The 26,010-nt window shown below is 39.5% G+C and overlaps 3 protein-coding genes across 3 annotated transcripts; all 3 read right to left on the bottom strand.

Moving 5' to 3' along the window:
• Nucleotides 1-3,050: 3,050 nt before the first annotated feature.
• Nucleotides 3,051-5,942, bottom strand: LOC114522194. Its single transcript, XM_028542826.1, has 2 exons — nt 5,497-5,942; nt 3,051-3,453 (listed from the first exon to the last, which is right to left on the bottom strand). The coding sequence occupies exons 1-2, from the start codon at nt 5,830-5,832 to the stop codon at nt 3,247-3,249; spliced, it is 543 nt and encodes a 180-aa protein (XP_028398627.1). The 5' UTR covers nt 5,833-5,942; the 3' UTR covers nt 3,051-3,246.
• A 1,948-nt stretch (nt 5,943-7,890) lies between these two features.
• Nucleotides 7,891-9,080, bottom strand: LOC114522195. Its single transcript, XM_028542828.1, has 2 exons — nt 8,665-9,080; nt 7,891-8,249 (listed from the first exon to the last, which is right to left on the bottom strand). The coding sequence occupies exons 1-2, from the start codon at nt 8,998-9,000 to the stop codon at nt 8,043-8,045; spliced, it is 543 nt and encodes a 180-aa protein (XP_028398629.1). The 5' UTR covers nt 9,001-9,080; the 3' UTR covers nt 7,891-8,042.
• Nucleotides 9,081-11,029: 1,949 nt separating this feature from the next.
• Nucleotides 11,030-25,789, bottom strand: LOC114522132 (E3 ubiquitin-protein ligase HECTD1-like). Its single transcript, XM_028542763.1, has 40 exons — nt 25,190-25,789; nt 24,717-24,951; nt 24,414-24,641; nt 24,019-24,273; nt 23,611-23,881; nt 23,269-23,348; nt 22,823-22,921; nt 22,487-22,610; nt 22,023-22,363; nt 21,722-21,922; nt 21,021-21,246; nt 20,394-20,872; nt 20,155-20,298; nt 19,668-19,792; nt 19,303-19,549; nt 18,987-19,123; nt 18,684-18,827; nt 18,528-18,608; nt 18,232-18,330; nt 17,993-18,159; nt 17,732-17,899; nt 16,703-17,558; nt 16,360-16,573; nt 15,999-16,161; nt 15,759-15,850; nt 15,536-15,663; nt 15,357-15,438; nt 14,973-15,155; nt 14,561-14,774; nt 14,402-14,484; nt 14,059-14,186; nt 13,735-13,873; nt 13,550-13,609; nt 13,303-13,440; nt 12,834-13,202; nt 12,401-12,744; nt 12,220-12,298; nt 12,031-12,124; nt 11,701-11,909; nt 11,030-11,590 (listed from the first exon to the last, which is right to left on the bottom strand). Exons 1-40 carry the CDS (start codon nt 25,327-25,329, stop codon nt 11,366-11,368), a joined length of 7,791 nt encoding a protein of 2,596 aa, XP_028398564.1. The 5' UTR covers nt 25,330-25,789; the 3' UTR covers nt 11,030-11,365.
• Between the last annotated feature and the right edge of the window lie 221 nt (nt 25,790-26,010).

Genomic DNA, 26,010 nt, shown 5'->3' with positions numbered 1-26,010 from the left:
TACTCGATCAAAACTAAACGATTGTGCATGTGCATATTCTCGGTGTACTCGATCTAGTTGATATATATCGAAATTTAATAATATATTATTTTGCTAAAATGGGGATAGGAATGGATACCCCGACTCATCATTCCCCACTTAAAAATAGCCTTCGTTTCGAGTTAACCTGCTCTGTTTTTGCAACTGAAAGCACAAGCAAAAAACGCTCCTTGAATTGCATTTAACACGACCAAAATGCGCATCGTATAGATGTAGATGTAGAGATTTAATAAATTCTCCCTGAAAGGGTTTTTCAGAAATTATTGACATTTAACATGCATGCAGTAGAGGTTTCATAAATAAGCTTTACAAAAGCATCTTAAAAATTATCTTAACTATGTACATAATTTAGTTAGTTGTGTTAAATGTTTTCTTAAGCAAATGTTTTTTCAGTGCTGCTTTAAATGTTTTGAGGGAACAGCTGTCTTTCAGGTTCTTTTCTAAATTGTTCCAGATGTGGACAGCTCTATATGCAAATGTCCGTTGGCCAGCTGCAGTTTTGAATTGTGGTATTTGAAGAGAGTCGCGTGTACGAGTACTACGGTTGTGGATTGATGACTTTTTTATCAATTTGTTACAAAGGTAGTCGGGCGTTGTTTAAACTTTAGTACGTCAAAATAAATAGTCAGTTAGTGCGTCTCTAAAATATAGTAATTTGTCCACTGGGAGCCAATTTAATTCACGTAGAAGTGGAGTTACTTGGTCGTATTTCCTGGATTTTGTGATGATCTTACATGCAAAATTCTGGATCGATTGGACTTTCTTTACGTTGGTGGCAGATGTGTTCGACCACACCGAAGAGCAATAAAGCATCTTGCTGATGACTATGGATGAAGTGATTTCCGATAGAGTTTTTGTGTCGAAACTATTTTTAGCACGGTTTATCTGGTATAATTTGTTCATACACGACGAGACTAGTAGCGAGGTACGATTGTCGTAATTTAAGTGACTATCTAACGTGACACCTAGCGAAGTCCACTGGTCTAAGAGATTTGCCCAAGAATGATACGGATATATCTGTAGGTAGTCTGTTCATCAGCTGCTTTGTTCCAATTATCATGAACTTAGTTTTCCCCGGATTAATTAAAAGGTGGTTTTCGCAGCACCAACTTGCGACTCTGTGTAGGTCTTGTTCGAGATTTGTTCAATTCAGTACTTACCTTGACTTCTTGTCATAGGTACAATTAAGTTTCAGAGAAACAGAAACGCAGAACATTTTATGTGTTTAACACTCGTGCATTGATATTTTATACCTTTTTCACCTGATTCCAGGCGTTGTAATTCCTTCATCGCTTTGCTGTTTTGAAACACATCGATCATCTTCTCGGCATGTTCCGAAAGAAATTTTACAGCATTTTCGCCCTTGACTATCCCACGAATATCTTTGTTGATTTCTTCTTTGTCTGTTAGATCACTATATCTCATAACCACCGAATTTTGATGCAACTGCATTTGTTCCATGACATTTTCAGTCACTAAACATTTTTGTTCGTTGACTTCCGCAAGCGATTCATTTAGTTGTCTTTTTATTTCGTTTTGTTTTTCTGCTGTGTCCTGTTTTATTACGTCTTTGCTAGACGATCCTCCCATCTCAAATGTGTTGTTTGTGAGAGTTATTTGCTTCGTTCTCTGCTGTGAACTGCTCGTGGTCTGGACTAACTACGAAGTAGAGGTGGGCCGTACCAACACTAAATACTCGATACCACCGATACTGGGATGGTTGCGATAAAAGGCGGATCCGGAATGCGGAATTCATACCGAACTCTGAGTTGTGCTCAGACAGATAAGTTGAACTGTTTAAGTCATATTATGTAGTATTATATATCAAAAGTTATAAGGACGTTAATAAATAGTATTAAAGAATAAATGATTGAAAAGTAAGTAATCGGTTTCACAATCTTTGTTGCGAGCAAATTGAGCCCAAAGTGCAGCCATTAGTTATTAAAAGGACCGGCTCGTTCACCTGGTTCAGACGGTATTTCATTTTAAGAAGCAAGCGCGCGTGACCGCGTGAGTAAGGACGGCGTGAGTGTTCACGTAGTTATGATTTGCGCTCAATGAAGGTGTTTCAAAGTCTACTAGAAATTTTAAACGGTCCTACAAATGTTACCCATTAGTTCAGACGTATAATGTAGGGATGAATTTGACTTATCTGAAGCAGTGAAATTTGGTATTTGTACAAAATAGCCCATTATTATATTATTTGATTATAAGTGACTATGTAAATCTTCAGTGATAAATTCAACTATTTTGCGTTTTAACTTTGTTTTCTGGTTCTCGCGGTATGTCGGTGAGACTTCGTGCGACGTTCGTGAAGGGATCGGAGAACGACACCGACACACCGTGCAATGTAATTAAAGTACCATTGCTATACGCGGCGATGTGAAGCGAAAACCTTTAACCATGAGGTTTGATTTTAATTCCAATTTGTACTACGTCGAAAGTGCTGTGAAAACATTGAAATGGAGAAATACTTCATCGATATACAGGTTTGTAAACTGTCCGAATTTCCTTGCAATATTAAGGCGTATTTGTAGTAATATTTACATCCAAAATTTAGTCGTCGGTGAGAAGGGAATTAACCAAACCATGAATGTTTGCTACATATTTAGTGAACGTAGTACTTCAGTCATCAACGTATAGTTTGAAATTTGGTTGTTTTAACAAATGGCAGTTTTTTGTTGCATATTTGCGCAGCATAGTGATTAGTGTTCTTTTGCATGGAGTTCAAAGCGTGTAGAAATGGTTTAAATTTGTTTGTCGCTCTATAAATTCCCGCGTTCGTATTTTGTCGACATGACGAGTGTAACTTGTTCGCAGGTATTGACCATATGAGCTATGGAAATTTTAGCAATCCATGTAAATTATCTGACTGAAGTTCAAACAAATTTCACCGCGTTCTTCAAATTCATCCACGTACTTTGTGAGACGATGCATTTTCTCAGAAGGGTCAACTTTCCCAGAATTGTTCATTATTCCCCGCTGGGAGTTTCAAGATATCAAATAGCAGTATCAAATTTTATTTGCCATTGAATTAACATTATTCTAAAAGTATTACTGAATTCCTATGGTTATGAGCACAGAACATATTATAAAAGTTCAATAAGTGCTGGGCTGTTAGGGCGTTAAAATTCTAACAACCGTCATTTTAATAGTTTCGATCCTATACTGTTGCAAAAAAAACCGTTCTCGTTGACTTTCAGTAATTTAGAAACTCAGAGCCTTTAATTTTTCTTCGTCTGGCAGAGTAGAAGGATCTGTAGAAAGCGCATGTTCGATGTATTTATAAGCAAGAATGACAACGGTCTCATTTGTTCCACCAACAAAACGAGACAAGGCACCCACTTTTTCATCCGTGATAATGACTTTGTAATGTAGCTCCATACCAACAACCTTGTTGCCACATCTTTTAATCTAATAAAACAAGAACGGAGGGATTTATTGACTTGCTCTAGGCGTGCTGGGTGAGGTGGTAGCTATTCTTTTCAACTACAATTTTGCTGCTAAACTACGCTGAATCCAAATATTTCCAAGTTCTGCAATAATACGGCTGAGTATTTTGATTAAAAAGTCCTAAAATACTACCCCGCCACCCACCATAGGGCTGTTCCATTTATTGTTCGAAGCACTTCAGATTTCAGGAGCAGTAATGGAGTGGAACAGAACACGTAAAATTTTCACATGTTTTAAAGTGATGTAACAGATAATATGTTTAACTGTGATGTTATGTTGACCTTATTTTAAGACTTTGTCGTCAACCATAGACATATATCTATTTTGAGAAATGTGAAGGCTATAGTTGTGAGGTTCAATTTAGACATGAAAATACATGAAAACATTATACTGTGTATTATGCGAACAGTTATAACTGTTCTAGTACTCCTCGACGTGCATAAATTTCCGTGTTTCCATACAGTTTTAGTATACACCCGACTATTTTCTATTACAAATCCTACATTCTGATTGGCTACTCAACCATTGTTTATTCGTGATGGTGAACGTTTGGGAAAAATTCGCTCGCGCGACCGTATAAAATTAAATTAAATTATTTAAATTGATTAATTAAATTATTTTTCGGTGTAATTGCGGTGTATCGATTATTTTCTCGAAATTAATATATCTAGGTACAGGGTGTATACTAAAACAATTAGACAACTCGCCTTCGTTGTCTATGAGCGAATAGACAACTCGGACTCGTTGTCTAATTGTTAAATAGAAACACTTGTGGGAGTTTGAGAGAACTCGGAATAATCAGTGGTTTCCACGTTATTTCGAGTTCTCCCAACTCCCACAAGTGTTTTTATAACTGTATAGGAACCGAGGAAAAAACGTTTCTATTTCTTTTATAATATAACTCCAAAAATATTTTTTACAAATATTAGAATTTGATTCAATTGCAAATTCTCATTACATCGCTTCGCTTGTCAAGTTCGGCAGGAAAAGTCCCGTGTTTCTATACAGTTATAAAAACACGCTTCTCGACCAATCAGCACGCGCGTATTATAAATGTTGTATTATAAAATAATTAATAAAACGCATGGTTAAACGCATATGTAATAGACTGCACACTGTTCCAGCACAATATGTGCATCCAATAATTCCACCATTACACGCACTTCTCGCACAGTGTTCTGAATTATCCAAAACAGTAATGGATCAGTCCTCATATAAACCTCATAATATTATTGCGACCAATCTTTATTTCGGCCAAACGGAATAAATCGTGGCACGTATGACTGTTTGTGATCAACTCAGCAATTGGCGTTCAGCGGCTCATTCGACTTCCTGTTTTTTGTGCCTAACATCAGCTGCGGGTGTGATTAAAACCAAATTCCCAAAATTTTAGAATTGAAATATGTCAATTCCTAGGATCTTCTAGCAAGTTTCTATATGCTTCCTAGAGACGGAGGTTTCCCAGAAAGCCTAACCGGTTTAAAAAACCCTTTCTATCTTTTCTGTGTACTTGATTAAAACTAAACGACTGTACGCATATTCTGTGACTTGATCAAAACTAAACGACTGTACGCATATTCTGTGTACTCGATCAAACTAAACGACTCGATACGCCTATTTGATAAAAACTAAACGATTGTGCATGTGCATGTGCATATTCTGTGTACTCGATCTAGTTGATATATTTCAAAATTTAATAATATATTATTTTGCTAAAATGAGGATAGGAATGGATGCCCCGACTCATCATTCCCCTCTTAAAAATAGCCTTCGTTTTGAGTTAACCTGCTCTGTTTTTGCAACTGAAAGCACAAGCAAAAAAACGCTCCTTGAATTGCATTTAACACGACCAAAATGCGCATCGTATAAGCTGAAATAAGAAAACATGCTAAAATGTATATTTAATACGTCATCGACTTCTTGTCATAGGTACAATTAAGTCTCAGAGAAACAGAAACGCTGAACATTTTATGTGTTTAACACTCGTACGTTGATATTTTATACCTTTTTCACCTGATTCCAGCGTTGTAATTCCTTCATCGCTTTGCTGTTTTGAAACACATCGATCATCTTCTCGGCATGATCCGCAAGAAATTCTACAGCATGATCGCCCTTGACTATCCCACGAATATCTTTGACGATTTCTCCTTTGTCTGTTAGATCACTATACTTCATAATCACCGCATTTTGTTGCAACTGTATTTGCTCTACGATATTTTCAGTCACTAAACATTTTTGTTTGTGGACTTCCGCAAGCGATTCATCAAGTTGTCTTTTTATGTCGATTTGGCTTTCTACTGGCACGTATTTTATTACGGTTTTGCTAGACTCTCCTCCCATCTCAGATGTGTTGCTTGTGAGAGTTATTTGCTTCGTCTCTGCTGCGACACTGCTCCTTATCTAGACTAACTACGAGGTAGAGGTGGGCCGTACCAATACTAAATACTCGTTCCCCCCATACTGGGAGGGTTGGGATAAAATGCGGATTCGGAGTACGGAATTGCGGAAACGGAATGCATAATTACGGATACGGAACATATTTTATTAAACATGGAGATTTTAACAAACCTTTCATTCATACCAAACCCTAGTTTATTCTATGGCGCTGGTCGTCTGTATGCTAAGACCACCCATCATAGGAGTTGGACTAAATTTTATTAATGTATTGACCGTATAATTTTTAATATAATATTAATATTTTGATCATAATATTAATCTTTTGATCATAATTGACCGTCACAAAACACAAAGGGAATAACGAGTAATTAAAGAACCGAGCCAATGACTGTCTTGTAAGGGAAAATTCTAACTTTTGCCATTAATATCATTAATTAGTTTTACATTCTCTGTTTAACATAACATGACGTTTAATGAGTATATGTTGCGCGAAACTACTGGGCAAAGTATCGTACTTCCGATGCCAAAAAAAGTGTCGGAGGTTGTCGGCATTTCCGATACTTATAATAATAATGATAATAATAGGTTTAATAATTAATACAATATATAGCAAGTAACTAATAATACTTAAAAGTGATAAAACTTTTACAACGATCAGTGTTTGCATAAATCTTAGGAACATTGTCAAATCTTAAGTTATAGTTGTGCTCACTAGGAGTATTAACTTCATGGCTGAAGATTCGTTCAAGCAGATTATTGCGTGACTGAGTTCGTATTTGTTTAGCAAATTTCCGACAATGATACACAACTCGAGCACGTGTGAAATTTTTGCGGGTACCCATTTTAGCTGTGACGTGTCAAAAAATTGAGGGTAGTGTAATCTGGAGCCGGTTGTATCAAGCCCGTTTAGCTTAAACGGTGGATAATTTCAAAATAGAAAGCGAATCTGCCGTTTTATTCAAGAGGCAAACTAAATATTTTTAACCCTAATACAAAGATACTGTAAGAAATACATATTCAGGGCATAATATTCAAATTGACTCATTCAAGAGAGATGTAAGAGTGTTATTTAATTTTGACTTATCCATCGTTTAAGTTAAACGAAAATTTTTTTCGAGGAATTCAATTCATCCTACCTTGATTATAATTGACTATGTAAATCTTCAGTGATAAATTCAACTATTTTGCGTCTTAAAATTGTTTTCTGGTTCTCGCGGTATGTCGGTTAGACTTCGTGCGACGTTCGTGAAGGGATCGGAGAAGGACACCGACACACCGTGTAATTTAATTAAAGTACCATTGCTATACGCGGCGATGTCAGGTGAAAACTTTTAACAACGAGGTTTGAGTTTATTCCAAGTTCTACTACGTCGAAAGTGCTGTGAAAACTTTGAAGTGGGGAAGTATTTCATCGATATACAGGTTTGTAAACTGTCTGGATTTCCTTGCAATATTAAGGCGTATTTGTAGTAATATTTACATCCAAAGTTTCGTCGCCGGTGTCGGTGAGAAGGGAATTAACCAAACCATAAATGTTTGCTACATATTTAGTGAACGTAGTACTTCAGTCATCAACGTATAGTTTGAAATTTGGTTGTTTTAACAAATGGCAGTGTTTTGTTGCATATTTGTGCAGCATAGTGATTAGTGTTCTTTTGCATGGAGTTCAAAGCGTGTAGAAATGGTTTAAATTTGTTTGTCGCTCTATAAATTCCCGCAGGTTTGGATCCAGCACTAGTGCACTAATTTGCATTACAAAACAAAATGGCTATTTTGAGAGTTTTCTTGTGTCATGCAAACTAGTGCTGGATCCACCCCTGAATTCCCGCGTTCGTATTTTGTCGACATGACTGTGACATCTATGGCTGAAGTTCAAACAAATTTCACCGCGTTCTTGAAATTCATCTATGTAATTTGAGATGATCGGATGCATTTTCTCGGAAGGGTCAACTTTCCCAGAATTGTTCATTATTCCCCGCTGGGAGTTTCAAGATATCAAATAACAGTATCAAATTTTATTTGCCTTTGAATTAACATTATTTTAAAAGTATTACTGAATTTCCATGGCTATGAGCACAAAAACCACAACCGTCATTTTAATAGTTTCGATCGTATAATATTGAAAAAAAACGTTCGCGTTGACTTTCAGTAATTTAAAAACTCAGAGCCTTTAATTTTTCTTCGTCTGGCAGAGCAGAAGGATCTGTAGAAAGCGCATGTTCGATGTATTTATAAGCAAGAATGACCATGGTTTCTTTTGTTCCACGACCAAGATGTGACATGACACCCACTTGTTTATCCAAGATAATGATTTTGTAATGTAGCTCCTGACCAACAACCTTGTTGCCAACTACCCTAATCTATAAATAAAACAAGGGTTTGGTTAGGATCACTTTTGACTTTTATTACCACTATCACGACCTCACGCTGACCTGGTTTGCTTGTCAGTGGTTAGTGTTTTCTATACTAATAGTGGTGGTGGTCATTAATCTGCGGTGGCAGTCAAATCTGAACCTCCCAATTATGTTCACAGTAGTGTAGTGTTTATTCTTACATGTTTTTATAGTGTTTTAGGCCTGTAAAATTAGCGTATTGTCTGTAATCCCTCGATCATATCTATATGTGTATATATCTTTAAATATTATATGATTGTAAAGCAAATAAAAAAAAACGAACATGAACAAAAAAAGACTTTAGTTCATTTGCATCAGGTTCGGCGCATGAAAAGTTCGACGTCTGAAACAGGCCTAACACTCGTACGTTGATATTTTATACCTTTTTCGTCTGATTCCAGCGTTGTAATTCCTTCATCGCTTTGCTGTTTTGAAACACATCGATCATCTTCTCGGCGTGTGACGAAAGAAATTTTACAGCATTTTCGCCCTTGACTACCCCACGAATATCTTCGACGATTTTGTTTTTGTCTGTCAGCTCATGATATGTCATAATCACCGCATTTTGATGCAACTGCATTTGTTCCACGACATTTTGAGTCACTAAACATTTTTGATCGCTGACTTCTGCAAGCGATTCTTTAAGTTGTTCTTTTACGTCGGTTTGGCTTTCTTGTGGCAGGCATTTTATCGTAGCTGTGCTGGACGATCCTCCCATCTCAAATGTGTTGTTTGTGAGAGTTATTTGCTTCGTCTTTGCTGCGATACTGCTCGTGGTCTCACTGGTCTGGACTAACTACCTAGTAGAGGTGGGCCGTACCGACACTAAATACTCGATACCACCACGATGCCAAAAAAAGCCTTCCGATTCTTAGGATTTGTACAGACCGGTATTTCATTTTACTCTCAAACTAATTTCAGTTTCATATTCACTTCGTCGTCAATCATGAAATATAAGCCCGGTTTACCTTACGCACAAAATTTGGCACGACACAGCTAAAATTGGTACGCGCGTACAATTTCATTAGTGCTCAGATTATTAATACACACCTCGAGCACGTGTGAAACTTTTGCGGGTACCCATTTTAGCTGTAACGTGCCAAAAAATTGAGGGTAGTGTAATCAGGGCTATAGACGTTAGTATCGGTATCGAAAAATTTTTTCGAGGAATTTATCCTATGGAATAAATAAAGTTTGTATCGTCTACTAGAATGATCAGTGGCGTAACTAGGACGATAATTGGGGGGTACCACGTTAGAACGATAAGTGGGGGGTACCACACTAGAACGATAAGTGGGGGTACTACACTTGAACGATAAGTGAGGAGTACCACACTAGAACGATAATTAGGGGGTACCACCGATGCTGGGGAAAGTTAGATACTTCCGTTTCCAAAACTGAAAATGATTGGCATTCATCCGACACCTACAAACTACAAGTCGGTATTTCATTTTGCTCATCAAATTGATTTCAGTTTCACATTCACTTCGTCGTCAATCATGAATTCCAGTTTACGTTACACAGAATTTTTTGGCACGACGCGGCTAAAATTGAAACGCGTGCACAATTTCATTCACGATTTCATTAGTGTTGTATATATTACATACACAACCCGAGCATGAAATTTTTGTACCACATTTCAGCTGTGCCGTGCCAAAAAAAACGAGGGTAGTGCAAACCGGGCTATGAACGTTAGTATCGGTAACGAAAAAAATGACCAGTATCGGTAAAGTATCCTATCGAATGAACAAAGCTTGTATCGCTCATCACTAGAAAGCCTTATTCGGTTTGAAGAAATCCCTTTCTAAGAAAGTTGGCACACTTCTAAGAAGCAAACGTTTCGAAGGACGGCGTGAGTGTTCACGTGGTGATGATTTGCATTTGTGTTTCAAAGTCGTCTGCTAGAAGTTTTAAACGGTCCTACAAATGTTACCCATTAGTTCAGACATATAATGTAGGGATGAATTTGACTTATCTGAAGCAGTGAAATTTGGTATTTGTACAAAATAGCCCATTATTATATTATTTGATTATAATTGTTTATGTAAATCTTCAGTGATAAATTCAACTATTTTGCGTTTTAACTTTTTCTGGTTCTCGCGGCATGTCGGTGGGACTCCGTGCGACGTTCGTGAAGGTATCGGAGAACGACGCCACATCGTGTAATTGAATTAAAGTACCATTGCTACACACAGCGATGTCAAGCGAAAATTGACCACGAGGTTTGATTTTAATTCCAATTTGTACTACGTCGAAAGTGATGTGAAAACATTGAAATGGAGAAATACTTCATCGATATACAGGTTTGTAAACTGTCCGAATTTCCTTGCAATATTAAGGCGTATTTGTAGTAATATTTACATCCAAAGTTTCGTTGCCGGTGTCGGTGAGAAGGGAATTAACCAAACCATAAATGTTTGCTACATATTTAGTGAACGTAGTACTTCAGTCATCAACGTATAGTTTGAAATTTGGTTGTTTTAACAAATGACGATGTCCTAGCAAATTTGTTCAGCATTGTGTTCTTTTGCATGGAGTTCAAACTTCAAAGCGTGTCGAAATGGTTTAAATTTGCTGTTTGTTGCTGTATACTTTTAAAATTCCCGCAATCGTATTTTATCGTCAAAATGGTCATCACCATATGAGTTATGGAAATTTTAGTAAAACACCTCTGACTCAAAGTTCACCTCACTCCTGTTCTAGGGGGCCTCCAGTAGCTCTTTTAGCGTGTACATTTAATACGAGTACATGTGATCATATCTTGATATATTAACATTATTTAAAGAAATTTCTTATTTTAAAGTATCTAACTATAATAATACCAAACGAAAATTATATCCTGTACTTTTGGTGTAACCCCACTTTCACTAAATGTTTCTGTAATAAAATACACTTTTCGTCGCCATATTCAACCCAACAAAAAAACATCAAATTCATCTATACAGTCAAAGGTCTATAACTTTTATATCAACATGTTATATTAAGTCAAGTCTTTTCTAAATATATTTTGAAAGCACGCTTCTATCAAAAACCTCGTTTCACGCAAAGTAATTCACTAAAGGCAAGGAGTAGACGCCTTTATCTCAGTTCAAATGAAAACCTTTCTCCTTGGTCGCCGCCAAAAGTTTCTCTCGTAGTATTTCCTCCGATGTGTACTCTGGTAACTTTAGGTAGTGGACACACGTGTTGACCGAAGGGTACGAGCCATCCCCCTCGCCTTCTTTCCGCACAACTGTCAAATGTGGGTGGAGGTTAGCCAGCCCCCCTGGGGGCAAGGATGAGCAGCCGGTTGTGAACTGAAGGAAGGCCTGGGGAGACAAACAATACATTAGTAAATCAAGAATGGTATAAGGACGACTGCAGACAATATGCCTGCAATTGGTTGTGTTTCAATTTCGTCTGCAAGGTAAACACCCACCTTCTTTTCATCTCCGCTCATATTGGCAAGAACATTAACGAATCTCTGATAAACCGGGCTGTCACGAGTGAAGCCGTATTTCGGTTCAGTGAAGCTCACAACATCCTCTTTGGTCCAGTGAGGAACCTGCTCACCGCTGATCATCAACTGAAGTTCCGAGGGAGAGAAAGGTTGAAGTTTCTCCATTGGAAACACTTTGTTGAAACCATCTGTAGAGAAAATGATCGTGATGTTGATATAATCTGAGCCAGTGTTTCTATTATTGAGTGCAAATAGAGTTTGGCAGTGTCCTCTCGGCAATGGATGATTTACTGGACTAAAACTAGTTACCTCTAAAAGCATCCATTTGTTTCTTAATGCCAGAGTAGAGACAGAAATCAGTCATCAGGTGCACATACTCTTCGATATTGCCCAATATAAGAGCCTGGAGAAGGAAAACAAGATCATACAAAACTGAAACGAAGTTTGGTTGCAAATAAGAAACTGAGAAATTTCAAGAAATATACGGTCTGAGCTTACTTGTTCCTCTGCGTCTGGTTTCAGGTCAACAGCTCTGTATTTGTAAACTTGAGATGTTGGAAAATATTGGAAGGTCAAACTGCAAAAAAAACAATTGGAAATATCCTAATTAGGTGGGTCTGTTTTCCTGGGAGATGTGATCACAGTAGTATTCTGATATCAACCAAGATCCCTTACTCACCCTAAATCTTCCACATGACACGTTGCACCAGTGGTAGTTGTGAACTGCAACGAATGCAGCCTCTCCTTCTTTTCTTCCTTGCTCAATGAGCCATCGTTTAAAATTTCTTTCTTTTTTCTCGCCAGTTCACTCAACTGTTGAACAAACGCTCCTTGGTGGGGGTTGGTCGATTCAAGATCACTCTCGTCTAGAAGACCGCTGAACCAGTAGTAATTGATTGCAGGCTCGTATGGTTTCTCGGTCTCAACCTCCTTGGGTTGCTCTTTAGGCAAGTCTTCTTCGATGAGACTAGCTTTAGACAGTTCACATTCCAGTTTATTTATATCGTTCTCATCGTCCTCGACCTGAAATAATAGTGAAAATATAACAATATAAAATGTTGTTTCTTAGTAAATAAAGGTCACAGTAGTGACAGTACCATTCCATACAGTACCTTTCTAAACTTATCTAGCTCATTTGTGGTCAAATTTCTAACTGATTCTCTTTCCTCTTCGTAACTACACGAGTCGTCCAATCCTTCTGCAAGCGAGAGATGGCTCGCGTGGCCGTGAGTAGTCGGGAGAGTGGGCACCATGCTGTTGTCTCCGCCACCGTTGCACAATAATTTCAAGAACGACCGGGATAATGGCAGGTCAACAAGACGATTGTCCTGAAGAGATTTCGCCAGGAAAATTCCCAGAAACGTGAAGAGTTTGCATACGCGATCCATCTCGCTGCTATCTTGGGGTAGAGGTGCCGGGAATAAACCTCCGGCCCTCTGGATGTAGTATCCCGGAGCTCGAGTACCATGACCAATATCAACCTGAAGAATAGTAATATAGTGAGAATTTGGGAATTAGGCCTTGAAACCAGGCCTTGAAACCAGGCGCATTGCCTGACAACACTTGAAAGCAACTTTTTACCTCCTGTTCCATGTTATCATGTGTGTCGTCATCACAGATGAATATCCCCAGACTCTTCTCCTGAAGCGCGGCAGCAACCAGGGAGTAAAACTCCAGTGTTGGACCGAGACCAGTGCCTTCCTCTCCTTCGAACTCAAACTGAGAAAGAAACACATATTAGTAACTTACTCTGCAACGCTACAAAAACACTTCTGAGGAAGCGAGGAGTTTTGAAGTCATATTGGAAGTGTTCATAGCTGCTACCTACTTCAAGTATCGCCTTTCTATCGCTGTGGAAATTAAGCACCCTGACAGCTGAATCAAGAAGCTAAAACAAAATAAGGTAATATTAGAGTTGACTCTGTAAGAAAAACATCGCCAAACGAGAGAGCTTCTGTTATACATCACTATACACCATGATTACTAGATAATATTTGAGACTGGTTTCCTTACTCCATCATCTCTGGAGATTCGTATTCTCTCGTGCTTTAAGCGACCAATGGAGAACTCGTGTTGGTCCTCTCGCCGTGAGCTCGGCGTTCGTGATCGCTCGACAGCCGCATCACGGGATGTCTGCAGCCAAATGATTGTTCTGAAATACAGGATGGTTTGGTTAAAAAGTAGAAATCTCGGACAAGGTACTGCAAGTCACTAAATGCGTGTTTAAATGCGAGTGATGACGAAAGGAAAGCATTAAAGTGCGAGGCAAAATCCCCTATTTCCCAAATCTCCAAGATTCCCTAACATGTTCCCCTTGTTATGATTTTAATTTCGTACCTTGCGCAACCAAATGCTGTGCTGTTGAAGTACATTTGTCTGGTATCGAAGGGGAATAACATGGGGTAGGAGCTCATCACTGCCTCGCACCAGTTTGGAAGAGAACCGCTGCTTGACATCAATGGATCCTGAAAATATATAAATCCTTTAAACGAAGAGTCATGCATATAACATACCGAACCGAATCTACTTGCTTTTCACGGACGTTCGAGTGATGAATCTAATACCAACATAACACCGGTATATCTCAGAATACGTTTTCCAAAATGTATCCATAGAGAGATATATATGACCATGCATGCTGAATTCCTTGTAGAACTTTGTTCTATTTCCATCTTTTTACCTTAATTTGTTGAACTAGTTTTGTTGTGATTTTCTTGCTGTTAAATTCATCAGAAGGAATGATGAACCCGTAATTCGCATCAGCTACAGAAGAAAAATATATCGTTTTAAGACATAAAAGAAAGAAATATACTCGTTTATAACATTCTCCACAACGTACCATTCTCTCCAAATTCTTCCATGGAAGTTGTAGATATTGAATAGAGAAGTCTAATGAGTTTCAAGATGTCTTCCACAGAATCCAAGCTTCTGTTACTGCCGACAACGCTACTCTGGGAGGAGCTGGATTTTCTTGCAATAGAGCTTGGTTCTCTGGTTGACGTGGACGCGCTGCCGCGTTTGGATACGTCAGGTGTATATAACTTGCAGAATTCCTGAAGTAAAAAGTCAATGTAATTCAAGAGGAACTTTAAGTATCGAAATCATACGGGGTATGTGTACATACAGTGTAGGTATACTGTAAGCACCAGCAAAAATTGTTGTTTGTCTGTGAACTATCTGGTGGTCTACTGTAGGCACCATTGTGGTTTGTCTGAAGTGGCTAAAAAAAGGATTATGTAAAGCTTGTGTACCTTATAAGCAGACACGAGCTGTGAACAATTTCTGTTCTTTCTAATGGTTTTTGTACTGCCTGTGAGCTTCCATTTTCTTAAGAAAGCCGAGTCGGCGTGTTCTTGAAGATAATTGATGAGGTCACACTTGGGCAGACTGTCTGTACCAAGATGACTCACCACATATTTCACGCTCCAGCGTTTCTAAATGAAAACACGAGGAAAGGCTATCAGAATAACGAAGATTAGTTTTATACATTAGATGGTAACCTAGATTCAGTTCATTTCATATACAGTTGCCTGGTATCAACCCCCCACCTACAGAAGGCGATCGACGGAGGGCCACACCCTCCCTAGACATTCTTAAGAGTCCTTTTCTCTTGTCAAAAAGGCACGTTTTCTTACATTTTCATCTAAATCCTCTTCGCCACTATCACTTGAAGATTTTCTAGCCTCGCTGAAATCACCAACGCTGTTGTAGACCACCCTAAAATTAGTCATGAGTACGATGTGTTTTTATGTTGATCCTTTTTATACACGACATCAAAGTCGAAGATGCTTTCACCATTTTTCTTATAACTTACGTGTACGTTGGCTCCCATATTCGTCGAAGTCGTTCGATTTTCAGTTTTCCCGACAGTAAAGCAAGTTTATGAACGTAGGAAAATATGGTCGATTTTGGGTCATCAAGAGAAAGGGACACTTCAGGCGTCTAGATTGATATAAACATGTGTTAGTGGACCTCTTTTCTGAAATAAACTAGATACACGCTGATTTAACGAAGAGGAAACTACAGAGTAAGCATACCCCAGGTGTTGAAGATGATTTCAAGACAAGCTCAATTTCTGGATTGCTGTACGTCTGACCATCAGGTGATGCAAGAGGTGAGTCTACCTCCGCTAAAGTATTTCAACAAAAATAGTTGTTAGGACTGAGGAAAGCCGTCTACAATACGTCAAATTCAAAATCAAGTGTTCGGCATCTCGCCCAATTATCATTAAGATCATCTCGTACTCATCCAATCAGATTGCAGAACTCGCGACTTACTTTCCGGGGGAACTTCAATGTCCTGTATCTGCTGTACATTGCTACGTCCAGGTCGCGGGTCAAAGGCGGGAATCAGAGCTGTAAATTGTCGCTTCAAACAGAAATCATCGTCCCAAGAGCGTCGACTACGGACGTTTGTGTTCTGAAGCTCACTTTCATCCATCTACCGGGATAATAAAAGGGATTGGAACACGAGTCTTTATTTATCCTTATATTTTATCTATCTCGCACATATCCATAGCTATAAAGTTATCCCTAGGTGTACATATATATCCTCAAATTCACCCTCAGATATGCCTCCAATATATCTCCTACATGTACGTATACATCCCAAAATCTATCCCTAACTATCCCTATATACCTCCTCAAATTCATCTTCGTTCTCCTCGTTATCCTCATCATCGTCGTCGTCATCGTCGTCGTCGTCATCTTCGTCTTCATCCGGGTCAGGCATATCATCAGCATCGTCTTCGAGTTCAGCCAATAACGTGCTGTCCATAGGAATATTTTCAACCTCGCTGTCTGACGTTGGGTTACTGCTTGCAGTACTCGTGGTGCTCGCCACACTTCGCCCACTACAAATATCAAGGCAGTGTAAAGGTACCTCGCACTTATATAATACTATTTATCCAAGAGAACTTCGCTATTGCCAGTGTTGAATCATTGGCTTTGAGTTTTAATTAGAAGTTTACAAAATACTTTACCTCGTCATGGTATAAATCATGCTGGATTGTTTATCATCTTTTGACGTCGCAACTTCAGAACTTTTCTCGTCTGACGTCATCGATTTATCCGAGCTACTAGTCTTGGTACCAATCTCCGATGTCGACGAGGTCACGGTGATATCACCAGGAGTGAGATCTTTGGTATTGCTACTTCCATTCCTGACTGACTCCAAGAACGCCACAAGTCCACCAATTGTACCGAAAGGTTTACTAGATTCCCCTAAAGTCGGTGGCGATGCACGGTCTATATCTTTTGATGTACCCGAAGTGTCACTAGTATCCTTAGATGTAGCTGAAGGACTAGCAGTGTCCACAGCAGTTTCTGCAGGATTTGGATTTTCTTCCAAAGCTGTAGCAGAGAGTTCTGAAGGTTTCTCCGTTTCTTGACTAGCATGAACTTTGTTCTCTGGAGGGACATCTGCAACCTCTGTACTAGAAGGACCTTCTTGTGTCCCGGAGTGCTCCCCACGATCATCCTTGGCTCCTGATTGTTCAGCTTCCTCCGCGCCTTCTGCACTCGATGTTCCTGTGACTGTAGTTGCAGTTGACTGACCCTCAGCCTTTTCCTCCACGGCGGCGGGAGGTTTCTCGCATTTTGCAAGGTTTTTGACGTTACTGGACAAAGTCCCGGCCGAGACTGGATTTGATTCAACCTTAACAGTGACCCCGACAGAATTGCCTTCGCCAGACGCGGGATTTTTAAACCTATATTTAGCAACCTGTGAATACAAACTGCTTGGTTCACCAGCAAGGTCCTTCATACCAGCTCTCATGTTCATTGCTGCATTACGTAATGCTACTGGAAGGCCCTCGGCCCAGGCTACCTCGACCCAATCTGAAACAATTATAGCAATTATAAATTTGTTAAAAACTATTCAAAAACTCGTTGATTTGCGAGTAACACAAGCGATGGCAAATACTATTGATCATTTTTTCTAACTACGCTTCACAGATTTCTGTTTTTCTAGCTCAGAATCTGATTGGTTTACTTGGTTACCAGTCTCTTACCGTCAGACAGTTCTCTTGCCCACGCCGCTTCAAGACTAGGATCCAGGGCCTCTCCTTCTTTCCATTTCACTTCCAGTCCTCGCGCAGCTTTTCCCGCAAAATGTTTCAATAGATTCTTCATCCGTCTTTGTCGCTTCACCGCGGACTCTTGTTCACGCATTGGTTTTCCTATAAACACATACATACAAAGATTTGAAACAGGTTCTTTATAAATTTTTCAGCAAATTTATGAAGAGAAAGAAATTACAAGAATATCCTCACCTAATGCTTCTTCGACAACACTAACCACGGTACCATAGAGTTCAAAGCCAGACAATGAGAGGTAGTGTGTTTGATTGCTTGCATTCTTTCCATTCTGATGAATACGAATGTACCTCCATCCTTCAGTGTCATCAGTCGGTGGTTCCAAATGCCACGTGGCCGTGGAACTGAGGGAAAAACAAAGAGGTGTTTGTTGAGAAATTATCTCAATTCTGGGCCGATTTTGGTCATGAACTTACCCTGGTTCAGTCAGCGATGTGTCCTCAGCGTGTGTTTTCAATGTTGTCCACGCTTTGTTGTCCTTCGAGATTTCGATTAACCAATTTCGTAACGCTGACCTGAGGGGCAATGAGGAAATGAATGAAAACATGCAATCGATTGAAATCTGAGAACAAAGATGCAAAAGGCAAATAAGGGAAGGTAGAACGCTGAAGGGAAACCAATCTTCGTGTATTTCATGAAAGCGTTGGAGTTGAAAATAGGAGAAATGCAAAAGCAAAGATGAGATGAAGATAACTGGTAGCATATCACGTACCTTCCATATCCACGAGCATGGCGTAGTGTGTACGACTTTGGAATAACAAATAACCCCAAGTCGATAGTAAACCAAGCATTCCTGAAAAGAAATATTCAAAGAGTTGTCTTAAGCCATATCATCATAACTTTCTTGAGCAGAAACCTCAAGACATACTTGTCGTCGTTCGTGTGACAGTTCAGGGCGGCCGCGTCCCTGCTGACGACATCCTCCAGCTTCCCATAAGGCAATGCACGTCCTTCAGATGAGCTCACAACAACCAGACCAACAGAGGCAGGATTCACCCAATCATTAGTCGTTCTGGAAAACACAGCAGAAGTTTGAATTTTATGGTGTCAGAAAAACCCCGGACCGAATCGATGGAATTATTGACTGCGAAATGTTTGAAAATTGTCTGACTGAAAAAAGATCTGTATCATATAGAGAGAAAATATTCGTTTAGATCCGTTACAAGACTACCTTCCATTAGTGCCAATCCAATAAAGAATTCCATTGTCGTCGAAGTCAGAGGTGTATGTGAAAACCTGAGGAGAGCACTTGACTTTCTTGATGAAGGAGAAGGTATTGCGATCGAAGTCAAACCATTGTTTGGCAACCTAGACAGCGACACAAAATAAAGTTAAAAAACAAGTCGATTGTGGTCTTCCGTCGATTTAGGAACATAAGTAACAAAGTAACATAAGTAACAAAGAATTCGACACTTCCAAACAGTTGGTCAGTTTACAAAACCATGTCCCAGGGTGAACAAGCCCTGCATTGCCGAATCGACACTTACCATTCTACCAAGATAGTTTTTCAGAGCTTCAACAGTCGTAAGCGGCTCAATCCTGAGATTTCTGCCGGAGCGGTCAATCAATCCGTTCTCGCCAGGAGCTCGGTCCAAACGGAGCCGAAGTCGACGAGTCAGAATCTGGAGTCCACTTCCCATGCTTTCAAACGTATGCACAGGTAACCTCTCTGACATCTCCAACACAGCTATCAGCTTGCGGATTAGAAACACTGCCGGTGAAACCGCTTCGAAACTAACAAACGAAAAATGGGTGTCAAAACCAAGAAACACGAGCGAGAGTTCACAAAATATTTTGCTAAATCGCATACTTTGTTGAGCAGAATAACAGTTTATTTCATTGGTTTTCTAACCTTTCAAGATGTTCAGTAAAAGATTTTACAGACTCTCCAAAAGCCAACTTAAACAGCTCGATTCTTTCATGTGCCTTCTGGATCATAATGTGCCTCGTTTCCTCGTCATCTGGTGCTCGTGTATGCTAAACACAAATGATTGCAGATATAACCACACAGCACATTTTTCGTATGCTAAACACAAATGATTGCAGATATAACCACACAGCATAGTTTTCTTATGAAAGTCCCCATATGTGGTAGTATAAGCTATACTCAAGATTTCCAGATTCTTACAAGGAATTTTAATGCCATATCTTTTCAGTTTCACCTCTAGGCATGGCTACCTGGTTATACATTTGGCTGATCGGAATTTCAGCTCAAACCTATATGTCGAACTTTAGAGACCTCTAGTCTCCATATTTCATCTCCCTTTTCTTTAGTAGCAACACTGTAGCAGTAAGGAACAGAGCATCCGGTTCTCTGGAAAGAAAAAGCGATCTCTTACCTGACTCAAGCAATGTAACAAGGCTCTCACAACACCACTTGTCTGCAACTCGTACGAAGAAACAGTTTTATCGTCCTTAAGTAACTCCAAGAACGTCTTCAATACTTTTAACATATCCTTCTCCCACGAGCTGTCACCATTCAACTGCAATTGAAACATTAAACGGAGGATAAAATTAGTCAGCTTCCAAACGCATGTAAAAAGTTTGAGTTTTGAACAGTTTCCATGCAAAAACTTACATCTAGATTTTTCTCGTGAGCGTCACAACAGGCGTAGAGGTTTCGTACGATATCCTGAAGTTTTGTGACAACTTCCCTGGGACTTGACAAAGCGGTCTGGAAATATTTCTCCTGCACCTCGCGTGCCGTTGTCTTTACTTTCATTTTAAGAGCTTCAGCTTTTGAGACGAACTTCTTGCCCGGCTTACCACTCCACCCTGACGCAAACTCTGCTCCGAGAGAGGTGTCCGCCGTGAACATGTGTTTTGTGCCGCGATTCGACTCGAACACAAAGCCAGGCAGATCTTCACAGAGTATCGTTGTTTGTTGTCCATCTGAATTGTATATTGAAAGTTCGTTCTCTTTCTGACAAGCAAACGACCAGTTTCCTACGAGCAAACTGACTGAATTGGGACTCGATAGGATCGGTTGGCTGACAAGATCGGACTTCACTTGACCTCGCGCGCGTTGTAATTTTTCCAGGAATTCACCACGACTTTCTAAGATTTAAAAAAGATTGTAAGTTGGGCGAAATTGGAATGTATTAGCCGATAACTTCAAGGCGTAAAATTGCACTTGCAAACAGAAATGGTAAGCCATTGGAGGCTTGAAGTCAAAGGAAATAGATTCAGAAAATTTCGGGGTTACCTGACGAATCTGAGCCACCTTCTGGGCTACCACTGGAGTACATGGTAGCCAGTTTATTGTCCAGTATAAATCTAAACCATCCGTTACTACCATTGGATAACTCAAGCGCGCATGACTCGTTCCAAAGATAGAGGCAATCTCTGCTGCGTATTAGACACCAGTCTCTCCAGTGATAAGGCTGGCCCTGGATTATCTCACTGGCATCTTCCTGCAGCGATGTGGACTCCTGGAAGAATATCAATCAACATTTTCAGAGGTGAAGATTATTAGTTGGCGTGGAACAATCACTGTACTATATATAATGCTGGATCAATCACCGTACTATATAATGCTGGACCAATCACCATACTATATATAATGCAGGACCAATCACCGTACTATAATATATTATGCTGGACCATATATAACGCTGGACCAATCACTGTACTATATATAATGCTGGACCAATCACTGTACTATATATATAATGCTGGACCAATCACTGTACTATATATAATGTGGACCTATCACCATACTATATATAATGCTGGACCAATCACCGTACTATTATATATAAGGCTGGACCATATATGATGCTGGACCAATTCCTAACATGTTGAATATTTCATGTTAAAATCGTTACATTTTTGCTCAAGTTAAAACATAATTTCAAAACGAAAAACTGAACTACAGCCCCCTTAACATATCTGTCGTCAACAAACCTTATCGCCTTGGCAACTGGCCGTACCATCAATCTCGTCCTCATTTCCCTCATCGTCTTCATCATCCAACAGAGGCCCGACCATCTCGGAGACTTTACTGATCACTCCGAGGCGGGCAAAATGCTCGATAAAAATTCCGTTTTCTTTCTCCAGGAGATCCTGGATGATATTCAGAGCTGACATATGACCGTCGTCATCATCCTGAAAGATAAAACGCTTGCGTGTAAGAACAGAAACATGGATTATACGGATATATCGCGAAAGATACAGTATCTGTATCTGGTTCCACAAGTCGTCCTACCTCGTTCTCAAAAACGGCTGCAATAACTTCCACCAAACCGGATGCAAAACCTTGCGTCTTCGCCAGCTCCTGGAGATTCTCCCCTGTGCTGTAGAATATCATTTTCCTCGTCAAACCAAGGACGGCCTTCTTGACAGAACTGACCATCGAGGTTTGGTAGGATTTTATAAACAACGGCAAAAGATGAATGATATAGGACGCAGCAGTCTTAGGATCTGGTGTAGTGTCCGTCGTCTCATCCTCCTCTTTCTTTTCCTCGCCTTTAGATTTCTCTCCCCCGGTTTCTGGACCTTTACCTCCGTTTGTGTTGGCACTGTTGTTGAAGGGTGTCATCCAGTCGCCTTGGGAGGAGAAAGAAAGGATGTATGAATACACTAATAGAGAATGCGGTTTTCTTTGGGATCCCCTGAGTGGCAGAGATTGTGGTATAGAATATAATAGCTGAACTTCTGGTTAGTTCTTACTTGGTGATTGTAATATTTCCAAGACTTCTCGATGACCTTCGTCGTGTCTCTCTCTCGCTTTGTCTGCCGGAGTTTTGCCATCTTCATCACGTAACTCAGGATCTGCACCATTTCGCAATAACACCTAAAAAATTGCCGTATCGGAACTAATCTCGTTACAAGGGTTTCGAAATAGCTTGTGCTTTTTTTTCTCTCCAGAAAAACGCCTTTGAACTGACATCGCAGCAAAATTTAATTCCAAACAGGCCATAATTTTAACTACTTTTAATACTGGTTCATATAGACCCTACGTACCTAATTTTAATTACTTTACTGGTTCATATAGACACTACGTACCTTCGCTATGAGGGGTCTGCCAAAACATGCGGCGTAATGAAGTGAAGAAGACCGCTGTCCTCTGTTAACGTCGGCGCCTTTCTCACAAAGATATTCCACCTGAACATGACGTAACAAAGGTAAGTGGACATGATCTCATATGCGACTGGTGGTAACTGGATGTGTTCTCAGTGCATGTCAAAAGAAAATACGGAGAAAAAAAAATGCGGTGGCCTCATTATCATAAGATACGTCTTATGTATATCATAAAATTGGCCTCTTAAAAATCTTAAAAAAGAAAAGTTTATTTTTTACGAGAAACGATAGCTTTCTGTGAAAAGGAAACCTTTCTGTTATTTAGGCTGACAGGTTCTAAGGAAAAATTTTCCTAATCCCAAGCAACGATTGGTTATAGAGTGTTTACAAGCGCGCATTCTAAACTCTAATTATCACTAAAATAGAGTTACCATTTCCAACGTTCCAAAGGCAGATGCCCAGTTCAGCAGGGTCTGACCAACATCATCCATAAAATTCACTTCAAATCCCCCTAAAATGTGTGTAAGAAAGAGGCAAAAACGGAAGTTAGTGATAGTTCTTTCACAATGATCTTTGCTTCGCTAATGTACGTCACTACCATCCTAAATCACTTAATCAACTGAGGTTAACCTACGTCAATGGGGCTATCTATATCTTGAGGTATACCACACCCCAAATTGAAGTGTACAACCCCTCAAAAAATATTTATTTTTATTATTCATAAATTTTTTTTAACGCCATCTGATTTAATGCCACTTCTTTATTCCACCCACCATTCTCAATGGCATCAATGAGGGCATCAGTGTCTTTACTTCTTATACAATCAATCAATTGTCTGTGAGATCTGTCTGCCGTAGAATCAAGTCGCTTCAGACCAGGGATTGTTCCAGGCGTTGACAACAGTCCAGCTTTGGGCAAAGCTTTTCGACCTTCGAATAACAGGACCAGCAAAAGATTGACGAATCTCATTGTGTCCAGTATACATCTTTCATCTCCTTGTAATGCTTTATCAATGGCTTCCGGCAGTTGTGAATGCAATAGCAACTAAACAAATGAAAGTATACAACTGACTTTCGTTGTTCAGGATAAGGGTAGTGTTGTCACATTTATATAATTAAAATAATCTGGGTGGGTCCCCCTGCCCATTCCTTCCCAAAGTTGCACCAATGTGAAGTGCCTACCTCAGTTATAACAGGCGAACCACGGCACAGTGTTGATAATAAACTGATAACAGTTGTAACAGAAGGACTGGCATTTTTCGGGTCTGGAGTACTGGTGGTAACACTTGGCCTGTCACTTCCTGAAGTTCCAGCCTTGGCAAGTCTTTCCAGCAGCTCCTCGATTAAGCCATGTTTTGCCAATGGAGCAGGATCCATGCCTCTCCGTGTAAAGCGATCAGCTACAGACGCAAAGCATTTTAATGCGCTGTCGGATACCTGTTTGAGAAAGTGAATTATTGCCCATTGGTTTTGAATATTGTGGAGATGTTTTAGAGTAAATACTGTGCTATATACTGTATCAGTATAATATACTGTGCAATATACATATCAATAAGTATTATATCACAGGTACTCACAAAGGCATCATCATGCTTTAGTAAGGTAGAGAGGGAATGAACACAAGTCTCAAGGTTTGCATCTTGCGGCTCCATTCTGCTGCACAGTCGAGACACCACAGACATTGAGGAATGCAGGGTATCTTTATGAACATGACTCCCAAAATCATTGATAAATGTCAAAGTACATTGTAGGCCACCAGCATCAAATATTGCACTTGTTTCACGAGTACACATCAACTCTAGAACCTACAAACATAAATCATGAGAATGATTTGTTGACTTCCGTCATAGATCACAGCAGTAGAGTCATTCTAAACATACCTTGACACATTGCTCTGCAAGGTCTTTACTCGTACGAGATTCCAAATCAACTGCAACCAAACGATTACACAGCATTTTCACGGCTCCATCTACGGACACAATCCGTCTTGTGCACTCGGCGGAAACATCTAAGTAATATGTGATGGCTCTTGCGGTCACCTCCAGGACATTTTCTGGAGCACTTTCATCCAAAAACACCCGACACAATGCTGGTAAAAACACTCTGGGTGGACAGCTAAAATGGAAAATGATGGTGACTTGTAAAAATAAAAAACTGACTCATCAGAGGCATGAGTCACTCATGCCTTTGAAATCTTCCCTTGATTGTGTGATTCTGTTATTTGGAACCTCCTAAAAAAGCCATCTATTGCTATTTGTTGGGCAACTCTTAAAAGGAAAAGAGGAAATAACTTAATCTTGATTTTGGTTTCAATATCAACATGTATGACAGGAGTATGTGGGTTCATTCATACCTTTCAAAACACCTATCAACATTATCAGACATCAACAACAGCATACACAACTGTTCCAGAGCTATTAACTGCATGTCTCTTTCCTCTCCATGGCCCATGCTAAGCCATTCTAACAGCGTGTCTGGATCGACATCGACCATTTTGCCGTTGTACAAAGCACAGATATTCGTAGACACTCAAAACACGCTCAATCTGCAGTAAAACTATACACACTTTTGTTTATCACTCGTTCAACATCTAGTATCCATTTCGTGGCAAAACGTTGCCTCAAAGCTTCAAAATCATTGATCCTCTCTCATGTCGCTTTCAAGTACTCATTCGCTTGCTATATACGTCTAAGGAACTATATTTCACAAACGGATGTAACCAAATATTGTCGACGAAGCGAGGTTTTCACTTCATATTTAACTGTTTTCTGGCTTGATTTAAATAATCTACGCCGCTTTTTCGTCCAGATATGTATGTAAAATAACCTCCAGGTCTCTTGGGATGTCAGGGAAAACCGTCAAATGTGTAGAAACAAAAAAAATTAGAATAAAACACTAAAAACAGCTTTTAAACAAAACAATACAAGCCGGTGTGGTCTTCCAAGCACGCAATATTAATTAGATTGCATCCATCAAAGCGCGATCAAAGTTACTCTTCTCTTATTAATGGGCATCAGTATTAATTTAATGAAATATCGTAATTTCGTCTTATTCAGCCATCTTAAAAAATAAATACTGGGAAAAAGGTATTTGTATTCCCTTCAACATTGTAATTTTAGAGTTTTTTTGAAGCATTTCAGAGCTGTCTCTCATCATTTTATACTGGAAAATGTA

Source organism: Dendronephthya gigantea, unplaced genomic scaffold (genome assembly GCF_004324835.1).
Source record: "Dendronephthya gigantea isolate DGI-Jeju-01 unplaced genomic scaffold, DenGig_1.0 000022F, whole genome shotgun sequence".
NCBI classification, from domain to species: domain Eukaryota; kingdom Metazoa; phylum Cnidaria; class Anthozoa; order Malacalcyonacea; family Nephtheidae; genus Dendronephthya; species Dendronephthya gigantea.
Note: the sequence above shows the minus strand (reverse complement) of the source record. Positions and strands in the feature narration are given on the sequence as shown.